This window comes from Sinocyclocheilus anshuiensis, unplaced genomic scaffold, assembly GCF_001515605.1.
Source record: "Sinocyclocheilus anshuiensis isolate Anshui unplaced genomic scaffold, SAMN03320099.WGS_v1.1 scaffold534, whole genome shotgun sequence".
In the NCBI taxonomy this organism is placed as follows: domain Eukaryota; kingdom Metazoa; phylum Chordata; class Actinopteri; order Cypriniformes; family Cyprinidae; genus Sinocyclocheilus; species Sinocyclocheilus anshuiensis.
Window position 1 is genome coordinate 1,334,794 of NW_015547712.1, and position 12,045 is coordinate 1,346,838.

Sequence of the window (12,045 nt, forward strand, 5' to 3'; positions counted from 1 at the left end):
TTTTTTTTTTTTTTTGTATGTGGTGCAAGTAATGGGATTTTTAACGGCAAGACTGTTACTCATAAAGGAATATTTCACCCAAAAATGAAATTCTGTCATCATTTTCGCAAACCTATGTGACTTTCGTTCTTCCGTGTTCTTTTTTGGACCCCTGGACAACATCATAATTTAAATGTCCTTGTTTTTTTTTTTCACAGAAGAAAGTAATTTGGAGATTTATAACAGCATGAGGGTGAGTCAACGATGACAGAATGTTCATTTCTAAAAATCTTTTAACACCAAGCTCTAAATGATCACGAGCATGTAGAAAGCTCTCAAGCAGCCTAGAGAAAGCGAGCGTGGGCAGCAGAGACGTATCATTCTTCAGATATCCTCAGTGGATTTGGCTAAAATGGAGGACAGCTCTGTTTTGAAAGATCTGTCCAAACGTGTGGCAGATTCAGTTGAAATGGAGAAGTCGTCTGTTTAAAAGATCCTGCTTCCCTCTGAACGGCCACAGGTGGCCATTAAAGAGGACGTTTGAGGACAGCTGCCAGTGATCAGATCAAAATGACCGTAATCAGTTCCAACAAAACTTTAAATAGAAAAGCAGTGCGTCAGATTATAAACAGCAGGGACTGAGCAAAATATTGAGTACAGAAAGCCACACTAATAACTTTTCTTGTTGTTTGGCAGTATGTATATTGTGCACAGTATGTGAAAATATGTGGAATATCCATATGTGGAAAATATGCATATGTGGAATATCCAGATGATATAGTATGGTACAGTGTTTTTCAAAACTGGAACACAAAAGGACTATGAAATCTGATTTTACAAAGTATTAGTGGAAAAGTGTTACTATTTCATTCTGCTTTCTAAAGACTGTACAGAAATTGTGAGATTAATCACTTTATTCTTTATTCTATAGATAGCACTAGTGTTTAACAATAAGAAAAAATCTACATATAGGTTTGGAGAAAACATTAAAAATAAATATTTTTAGATAATACGTTTGTTTACAATAATATTTTAAAAATTTCGGCCACTAGATTTCAAAAAGTTTAATTTATTTTACAAACAATTATTGTGAGATTAATTCTGATTACTTTATTCTATTAAGAACATTTGTTTTCGACAATAAGTGAAAAATCAGCATAAAGCCCCATTCACACCAAGAACAATAACTATAAAGATAAAGATATTAGCGTCAACACCAGCGAACGATATTGTCTGTTTATTCTAAGCGCACGCTCGTCCGCCACTTTAAATTCTCGAGCTCGTTATAGCAGGATGGATTCTCATTGGGTGTCAATGTTTGCATCGTTCATCAGCTGGAGAAAATCGTTCTGAAAGTGATTCCAATGATATCGTTTCTATGTGCCTTTATCGTTATAGATGTGGTGTAGACTCTGCTATCCTTTAATACTGAGAACGATTTTTAGAACTATATCTTTATCGTTATCTTTATAGATATCATCCTTGGTGTGAACGGGCCTTAACATTTTGTGAAAAAATTATACTTTTATTTACTTTTAATAATACTTTTAATTGTTGAAAAAAATAATTATAAACATATAAAAAATAATATAAATCATCATTTTGTTTTTAACGTATTTTTCTTAATAATTTTAAAAAAGAGAGTCCTTCATCATATTAGGTGGTCCTTGACATCAAAAACTTTGAAAACCCTAGTATGAAATGTTAATCACTGCATAATGTGTTCTGTTTCCTTTACCAACTTTTTTTTTTGTAAAGTAGTTTTATTTCTGTGCATTATGCAGTAAGCTGTATTATTCCATATGGAATATAATAATTGAGAACAGAAGAACCCGGGGACCTCCAGGCTAAACAGAAAACAATCATGTGCCACAGGAACAGCTTTAGATAATACATACCACATTTGTGTAGACGTCTAGTGATGTCAGGTTTGGTTTGATATTGACAAGGTTTGATAGGCAGTTTGTGACGAGACTCGAAAGAAAACTGGTTTAAGCGCTCACAGAAAGATGGTGGTCTGGCTCCGTAACAATCACTTCATCGTTCTAATGAATATCATGTCTTTTTCGCTTTGTTTAGTCCAATAGTGAGGTAAACTTCAGTGTATCTCAGGCCTGCAGCATGTTTACTGATACTGACCAATCCTCTGCGGTCAGATCAGAATCGCATCCCCTCTATTTGCTGACCGCAAATTTCCAATCCATTCCTGATCCATAGCATCAGTCCTGCTTTGAGCTCCTCCATTAGCTTGTGGTGGAGAAATGTAATTACATCGCAGCGTTCAGCTGGTGTAATTACATCGCAGCGTTCAGCTGGTTGTTCACTTACGAGCTGCGCTAAACCACGTTCATATTCGCACGATTTTTTCAGCTCATAAGTGAACAACGGCTCTGTGTAGTTAATGCTGCTCAATGTGAAAGCACGCAGGTGATGGAGATTTACCGCTGATTACAGAACCGGCTTTCTGACAAGATGCGCGTTAAATATCGCATGCGATTAATCGTGCAGCCCTAATGTATACCAGTTTAGTATACATCCACGCTGAAGAGGTTCAACTATTTAGTGAATTTAATTATTACAAAAAAAACTTGCTATGTGCACTGTGCTAGACTAACTGAGACTTGTCACAGCACTTGTATATTGTTGCTCTCTTGTTGGTCTGATTGCTTCTACTAAAAGCGTCTGCTAAATGACTAAATGTAAATGTAATTTGCCCTCGATCTGTAGAGGAAGTGGCCGATTCAGCTCAGATGCAAACTCGGCTGGATGGTTTGACAGTTCCACTGTCATATGCGTTGATGTATTTGTTTACACTCTTGTTAGCTGCTGTTAATTTTTCCCAAATTCTCTATAAAAATATTTTACAATGGACTCGCTGTTATCAACACCTTGAGTGTATCAGGATGAATTTGGTGTTGAAGGAACTTGCTGGTTTTTATATGTGCCTCTGGCCAGAACACTCCCTTTGAACAGAGAGACTGCCAGAAATCCCTAATTAAGGCCTGAAGTTCTTAGAGTTTAAAACAACAATAGAAAACTGCCAACTAAGACTTATTTAATGACTTTGCTGAAGATGAACGCAAGTTCTTCCTTTAAAATGACCCATGAGTCTGTTATAAGCTTGAACATCTAACAGTCTTCTTTTATTCCAGCTCCACATCCTGGTATCTCCCAAGAGCGTCAAACTGAACATGGACTGCCAGGAAGTGGCTGAGAAGGAGATTAAACCAGCCGGAAACACATCGATGGATGGATTTCAAGTTCTCGGAAAGATGTCCAAATCTATCGGATCTCAAGGAGAATCGGCAACAGTGAGCTCAAACGTGAAAACACTGAACACTTTACGCTCTTAGAACTAAAGGTTCCAAAAGTGGGTTTTCACAGCGAAAGCCATAGAAGAACCATTTTTGATTCTCCAAAGAACCTTTCGGTGAACAGTTCTTAAAATAAATTTTTTTTTCTTTCTTTGAAAAACATTTTGATAATCTAAATTAATCTTTTCTTTTTTGCAATGGAAAGATTCAATGGATGTTAACGGTTCTTCATGGAACCATCAATGCCAATAAGGAGCCTTTATTTTTAAGAGTACCTTGGTACAAAAACAAACTTTTGTTATCACACATTGACCGTGAGCTCACCGCTCTCGCTCTTTCCACCCTGGATCCTTTTAATGGGCATCTGAGCCTCATATTTGAAAATGCAAGCTTTTATCAAAGACACCTGTAACATCCGTTTTCTCTCTGGTTTCGGCAGTTTCAGCTCCAGATGTTTGACATTGTGTGCAGTCTCGGCTGGACCAGCAGGGACAGATGTTGTGACCTTCCTTCAATGGTAAGAGAAGACTTTAAGAAAGCCTCTAGAGATCAGTTGCTGGTCGCACCAGCTGTGTGTAAGCTACAACTTAGCCTAGTTTTGACGTAAAGGCACAAGTTGCAACTTGCGCGCTACTAAATATTTTAGCATTGCACCAATAAACTTTTGAAGTTGAAACATAACTCTATGTACAGTATAAACTAAATATTTAGGAAAGTCTCCGACCAGGAGTAATGATTGGAATAAAATAGTAGTTTGACTGAATTGCATCAATAGGCTCTTGTTTTACATGCCAGACTTCAGTCCTTTTGACATATATGATAATGCTGACATTTACACTCATTTACATTTTAAAAGACAGAACATTATGTGAATAAAACAGCTTTTCAACACAAACCTGATCTAAACAGTGTGCCTCTATGTGCAACGATCAGTGTTGTGCATGTCAAATAAAATCAGAATAAATAATTGTCATTTCATATGCTATGAATCAATATTTATTTTTCAATCCTTATTAGTTTCAGATACAATTTCTGGATGTTATTTGAACATAAATTATGTTCTTTATTCTGTGTGCATTTCAATGGAAGAAACCGATTCGATTGAATCACTGAGAGTAATTGTCATATTACACGACTTCACATTATATTACGGTGAGCTTTCGACCTGCTAGCTACGTTCAGCATTATGATGTCAAATGGTGCAACCTAACTAGTAAAATTGGTTTGGAAACTAATTCTACACAGAAATGGCTAGTAAATTTCATGAATAATTAATTATAATTTTGTAGTAGAAAGAATGAAATCAGATTTTCTAGTAAAACATACTCCAGTAATCTTTGAAAAATAGCCTCTAGTGTGGATTTCCCAAACTTAATTTTTGATTAGTAATATGCATTGCTAAGAACTTAATTTGGACAGCTTTAAAGGCGATTTTCTCAATATTTTGTTTTTGTTTTGCACCCTCAGATTCCAGATTTTCAAATAGTTGTAGCTTGGCCAAATATTGCCCTATCCTAACAAACCATACATCAGTGGAAAGCTTATTTATTCAGCTTTCAGCTTATGTATAAATATCAGTTTCGAAAAATGGACCCTTATGACTGGTTTTGTGGTCCAGGGTCACATTTAATTAAGAATTTATGAACAGCTGGTGCAAACCTAGCCAGGGTTACACAAAGGTGAAGAACACAAATGCTGGGTTAAATTTCAGGTACGGATGACCCATGAACCACACTGTTTACATCCGACCCCGTGCCTTTGATCATTGTGGCTTTTAGCAAGGCTCTTAACCCCAGACTGCTCCAGAGGGGTTGCTGTACAGTCACTTTGGATTGAAAACAAATGACAAGTCAATCGACTCTCACGCACACCTCCTACATCTTTTTGAGCTTCATCCACCCATGCGGATCTGTCATACTATTCCATATGTCCCCGTTGACCACATTCAAACATGACATTTAATATGTGCTTGGCCAAACCGCTCGCTATTGTTAGAGCATTTCCTTTCTTTGATCTCTCGTTGTGCGCTCTTCCATTTGATTAGGTTTGTCAACAGCACACGGCTTTTAAAAGAGATGTTTGACTGTCATTCATTTGCGGTTCTTAGTTGTGAAGTGTGAAATCATTGAACTCAAGTGCCTTCACACAATCACTATGTGTGCCTATTAATGCAAACCATGAGAGCAGCTGTGTCCAAACTCTTCCATAAGCAAAATATTATTCTGCTTATGGTACTTCTGACAGTCAAAACACAAGAGGTTTTAATCAGCCGTGTTTTAGCAATGTGGCCTGTCCTCACACCCAAAGCCAAAGGATACAGAAACAAAGACAAAGATTTATGTGGAAGAAATTACAGTTTTCCAAAACTTTGCCATAGTTGACATCATATCCAAGATCTGCACTGGCGGTGTCATCAGTTTTATTTTTTATCCAAGGTGATATGCAGTACACTTATTATAGTTATTGTTACGGCTGTTAAGTCTCGCTTAAAGCTACAGTGACATTTGACCTTATGACAGATAAATGACTATTTGCACAAATCTCTTTTTTTGCTGAATTCCCAAAATGATGGCAAAAAGGTGTTGTTATAGTACATGTAATTTGGAAACTACAGTAGGTATCCAGAGAGGCTAGTAGTGAGTTTCATTTGTTTAACCAAAACCAGCCAGTAATCTCGAAAAATGCAAGCATTGGATCACTTGCAAATGTTGAATGATCGGCCAGAAGCAAGACACCTCTGTATTTGCACAAAAGAAAAGACAGGAAGAATACAGTGTGGTGCATGTTTTTTTTCCCACCATGATTTGTTTCCTCAGATAATAAATACAATGGCTACATACATACAACCAAAGCTAATTAAAAAAACAAACAAACACCTTATTTACCTTTTTGCACACATTTTATCTTTGGGTTATTGATGTTGACTTCTTGATTTCTTCTTTCTCATCTTCTGCCATTATATTTAGCGTTTCAACATAACCTGAAAAGCTTCATTTTTTGCATGATGATAAACTGCATTTTAATTTAACCAATTTATTCAGAAATCATCAGGTACATAAGCGCACAAGCAACATATTTTTATTAGATGGGCTCAGATAGAGTAATGTCTGTAGTAAGCTTGAACCTACAACTTTTTAGTTATCAGCTTGGTCAAGTCAATAACCAGTTTTTAATTTACTGTACCTATACAGTGCCTTTCAGAACGTCTAAATAACTAAGTGTCCATGAGCTAAACATTCACACAATCCACATATATCAGGAAATAGTTTTTAGATGGTTGATGGTCACTGATGTTGTTGCTTATTCTGCCATTTGTTCTTATATTTTTCGTTTTCTCTGTCATTCAGAGAGATGAATCCAAATGTCCATCTCTTCCCAATGCCTGCACATGCACCTCAGACAGTAAGGGGCCCCAGGGGCCTCAAGGGCCAGTGGTAAGTCAACTGAAGTGTGCTAATAAAGATTGACAGCAAAAGGTTTCAAATTTATAGGAACAGATTTTTTTTTATTTAGTTCAAAATATTATTAATATAGTTTGGTTTGAAGTGTTTCATCCTGCGAAAAGGCAAGACACTACAGGTGAACAGGGTAAAGATTTTAGCTAATAGATATCACATACTTGTCCAGTTGATTAGTCACAGTAAATTAAGACAATAGTTATATATTACAAGTTTTCTGAAATGTTATGTTTAAATATGCAAATGAGAGATTGTCTATTTAAAATGCACAGATTAACATACATTTCCAGAACATAAATCATCTGAACATTGGATAAATCCAGGTTCAAAATTATTGTTTCATTTGTTAACATAGTATAGTAAAATGTTATTACAGAGAGGATTTTCGATATCTATTTTATCGCTCATTAATAAACAAAAATACTATTACAGCCAGACAAAAAGTTTTTAGGAATAAAATGCTAAATATATATCAAGCAAATGATATACGAACAAACTCTTCTGTAAAAACCTCCAGAATTTAGTCAGGAGTAAAACTGTAACGTTGAATGTATGTAAGTGCTGCGGAAGTGGAGATTTCTGATTCATTTTAAGAAAACCGCTTTTAAAGATACATATTGTACTTGAAATCTACAGATGCAAATAGATAAACTGTGTTTTCTTTCCCTTAGTGTGAAAGAAGTCAAGTTATGGAAGCAAAGTAGTCTAAAATCTTGACCAGTGCATGAAAAACGATATTTTTATCTGTAGTGTCTTGCCTTAAAAGGTTAGTTCAGGTGTAGTCAAAAGTTTAATTCATATAACGTTATGTTCTTATTGATTGGACTGATATCAGGACTGTTTTCTCTGTAATTTCTCCACACATTTTCTTCCTTTCGCAGGGTGCACCTGGAAGTAAAGGACCACGAGGGGAAAGAGGAGAACCCGGTCAAGTCGTGAGTAATCTGCTTATCCTTCTCTGTTAATTCAGAATGGTCTTAACCTGTACATTACAGATAATTCATCAAGTTTATCTACAGGATTGAACGTTGTCATCTTCATACATTGACTCTGTTTGTTCCTGCAGGGTCCGATGGGCCCACGTGGAGAGATGGGTTTGCCCGGTCCGATGGGCCCTCCAGGACCACAGGGTCCTAGTGGGCTCTCCATCCCTGGCGAGGCTGTAAGTCCATCTCAATTTTCATCATGTATCCATTGTCTCCTCACACATTCAGAAGTCAGTAGCCGGCTGTAAATCCTTCCGCACACCAAACAGGGATTATTCAGGTTGTTTATTATCCCAGGAGTTGTAGCGGAGGCATAATTATGGCGGCGAGCTCTGGATTCAGCATTCCTGCGTGTCTGGGGGCTTTACGCTCATCAGAGTACTTTAAACCGCCTGATCCTGCTGCTAGCACACAAATCTCACTGGATTTATTCCCCTCTCCATTTCAGCTGCTGCGTTTTAGTGCTGTTTGCAAGCATCACTATTACTATCGCTCATACATGGGGTTAAGAGTTTGAAACAAGCCAATAAGTCTAAGTATTAAACATCAGTGTGTAACTCGCTCTGATTCCTCAAATCATGTGGCTTAAGGAGAGGACTGCATGATACATACATACATACAGACATACATATTTGCTGTATAAAATTGATAATGCAATATTGCAATTCTCAAATTGCAGAGGCTGCAGTTGAATTGAACTGCAAAAATAAAATCTTGATGGTTTAACATTTGAAAAGGAAGAAATTAAAACGTAAGATATTATACGTTAATTACTTCAGTATATTTTTATTGAATACTACTGTAAATTAAATATTTTAGGTACAGTAATATTATTGCTTGTTTATTATTTTAATTTAATAATATTTACTATAAAATCATTATTTTATAGTCATTGAGTGGATCACAAACAATTGGAACTGAAAGGATAGTTTGCACTTCAGAGCAAAAAGTCATTTTTCAGCTTTTGTATTATTTTTATTTTCTATTACAACAAAATCACTATTATCGCTATCACAATATATATCACAAAAAAACTAAATATCGCAATGTCAGTTTTTTCCAGTATTGCGTAGCCCCAGTGCTGATGTTTTACTAAGTGATCAGACTTAAAGGGGTCATACGATGCTTTTTTAAAGATCATTATTTTGTGTATTTGGTGTAACGGAATATGTTGACATGCTTTAGTCATATTTACTTGTGTACGGCGGGCGAAATGCAGTCATCTCACTAGGAATCCACATGATTGTGGTTTTAACATGTGACATCTCACCGTGTGGATTTCAAGTTTGACTTTTACAACTTGAATTTGCCATGTTTAACAATTTAAAGCTGCTTCATTTGGAAGGGACCTCTGAAAAAGAAGTGCTTCATGCAATGACAGTTTTGCTAATGTGACTGCAGTGCAAATCCCACAGACTAAAGGAGAGATTAAAGGCCCGTCCACACCAAGAACAATCATTCTGACAAAAACTATAACAATATAAGCTATATTAGCATCTATACCAACAAACGATAACATTCTGTTTATTATAAGCACATGCTGCAGTTTTGTTGTCTGCGATTATAAATACTTGTGTGTTAAGTGAATTCTGATTGGCTGCTTATCTGAAAAAAGCATTCTAAAAGTAATTCTAACGATATCGTTCCTATGTGTCGTTATCATTATAGTTGTGGTGTGGACTTTTCTATAGACCTTAATCAGGTTAGACGCCATATTGAATGTAACACAGGTGAAAATGAGGGTGTGAGGAATAGACCTACAGTCTTCACGATGGCACACTGTGTAAACATCCTAGATCACGTAATTTCCACAACTCACAACTGTTTAATGGAGTTTTTGTCTACTGAAAGTTTTTTCGGACTGACGTTTCGTCAGCTGAACAATCGATACAGTGTTAAACAACAGTACAATCCATTGAACATGTTGTACTTCAATCCCTCGCAGCCTCGTTTTCATTCCTGTCAAAAATTAAATATGGCATCACCCTGACCAAGGTCTGTTCTCATTGAATTGGAATGCTTTTTAAAACTTTTTTAAAACTCCTGGATTTTTACAAATTTAGAATTTTTTTTAATCATTATTGTTATTGTCCTTGGTGTAAACACGCCTTAAAGCCATACCTAAAGTCTTGGATTTAACAATCACCCAGAAAACCCTAGCAACCATATAGCAACACCCTAAAACCACACACAAAACTGCAGTACACTCTAAAAAAAAATGGTGCTATATAGCACTAAAAGCGGTTCTTTGGCTCGTAATCATAGGGGAACCACTTTTAGTGCTATTTAGCACCTATTTTTACAGGTGCTATATAGCACCTTTGTCAAATGGTGCCATGTAGAACCATAAGAGGTGCCATATAGCACTTTTTCTCAACAATGGTGCACCAATCATAACTCATCCATGGCTCCCAGCATGCATTGCTACATGAATAAATTATGCAGCTGCATTATCTTAATATTTTTTTTTTTATCTTACTATTTTCTTTTATTTTTGTTGCGACTTTTTACTGCCCTGTTTTGTGATGTTCATGATGGCAGTGACTTTTCCACAGCCAAACTCTAGATATCTCGTTTTCCCTCTTGTCTATGTTCTCTGAACTGATATATGTGTTTAATTTTTCTTTGAATCACGCTGAAGCGCTTTACCAAAGCTTTGGGCACTCTTTTGACAGGTCTGTCTCCTTTTATTTTCTCCACACAGGGTCGTCCAGGTCCAAAGGGGGATCCAGGCGATGCTGGCTTACCTGGACAGAAAGTAAGTGTTGCTCTGGAGAGCCGCCCGAGTCTTAGGGGGGAAATGGGAGGATTATTCGCTCTCTGCAGCCTGCGCTACCTCTCTGGATGAGCTCCATGTGGCAAACGTTAGATCATAACTCAGGAGGGGGGATGGCTGGGAGCCAGTGCTGAACAATAGTAGTAGATCACGCCACGAGATAAAATGTGGGTTGAGGCTGTAATTACACAGAGTCCTAATCGGTGCCACTTTGTGGTTCCCCATTAAACTCTCCCGTTCTTTTTGTTGGACTGTTTAGAGCATGTGTGGAGCTAGTGAAGAGGATCTTGAGATTGATTTGAAGACAAACAGCAGAAGACTGTCTAATTGGTTTGGGTTGCACTATATATTGTAAATTAACTTTATGGCATCATTTACTCACTCTCATGTTCTTCCAAAACTGTGTTTCTTTCATGCAACGCAACAGGAGATGTTTTGCAGAATCTTTCATGCTTTAATTTAAAAGAAAAAGACACCATAAAAAGTATCATAAAAGTCCATACGACTTGTGCGCTGTATTCAAATCTGAAGCCAAAGATAACGTATTATATAACCAAATAAATTACTATTCAAATAGAAGTGATAGCTGCAAAGCAAGTGATTTAATGATATAATTAAATAATGTTTTGTATGAAGTCTATTTTTAGGACCATTAAGATTTTTAATGCAATGTGAATACAAAATATATAATTATATAATTTATATAAAATAATATATGACAAAATAAATTTAAAAATAAAATATATAAATAAAATTTAAATGTATTTTTACATTTAATACATTTGTAAAGTATAATTGTGTGCATAAATCTTGTATAGCTGTACTATCTTTAGTTACGCTGATTTTAATATTTTTTTATTAGAATTTATTAGAATTTATTATAATTTTATATATATTTATAATGTTATATAATAATAATAATACATTCTGGCATCTTTACATATCTTTCTGAAACTGTATGAGAATTGAATTTTTTGGATTTAAAAAAGACACCATAAAAGTCCACACGAATTGTGCTTTGAATTCAGGAGCCGAACAGAAGCTGAATGATAACTTTGTGACTGAATAAATCCCTATTAACATGAGACTTGACAGCTACAGAGGGAGGGTAATATTTTTGGCAAATAAAAACTTCAATTTGAGTCTGTTCTCAAAGACTTATGGACTTCTTTTATAGTGATTAGTGAAACACATTATTTTCCACATACTGTACATTATTGTTTCTCCTCTATAATGACTTATACTGTCTTTTTACGCATTGTGTTACATATTGCGCCGCGTAAACATAAAACCATGTCTGCATTTATGATCAGAGAAATGACAAACAACAAGCGCTACTCTACACTGCTCAAAACTCACGTTTGAATCGTCAGTGGCAAATTCTTTAAATGTGAAAACATACTTACAGGCTGTGAGTCAGAACAGAAGGCATTGTAGGCTACTCTCCCAGCTTCAGGAAACTGTCGTTCCTAAAATGCACTGGACACATCTGAATATTTGGGTTGAAGTGTTCTGGAACAGTGTTGTAAATA

At 36.0% G+C, this 12,045-nt stretch overlaps 1 protein-coding gene across 1 annotated transcript in view; it reads left to right on the plus strand.

The window, feature by feature from the left end:
• LOC107704073 (collagen alpha-1(XII) chain-like) overlaps positions 1-12,045 on the plus strand; it is an 83,584-nt gene that overhangs the window by 61,358 nt on the left and 10,181 nt on the right. Inside the window, exons 64-69 of the mRNA XM_016506917.1 lie at positions 3,132-3,290; positions 3,733-3,810; positions 6,641-6,727; positions 7,633-7,686; positions 7,818-7,913; positions 10,442-10,495. Coding sequence (XP_016362403.1) covers positions 3,132-3,290; positions 3,733-3,810; positions 6,641-6,727; positions 7,633-7,686; positions 7,818-7,913; positions 10,442-10,495 — 528 coding nt within the window. The remainder of the gene's footprint in view (positions 1-3,131; positions 3,291-3,732; positions 3,811-6,640; positions 6,728-7,632; positions 7,687-7,817; positions 7,914-10,441; positions 10,496-12,045) is intronic.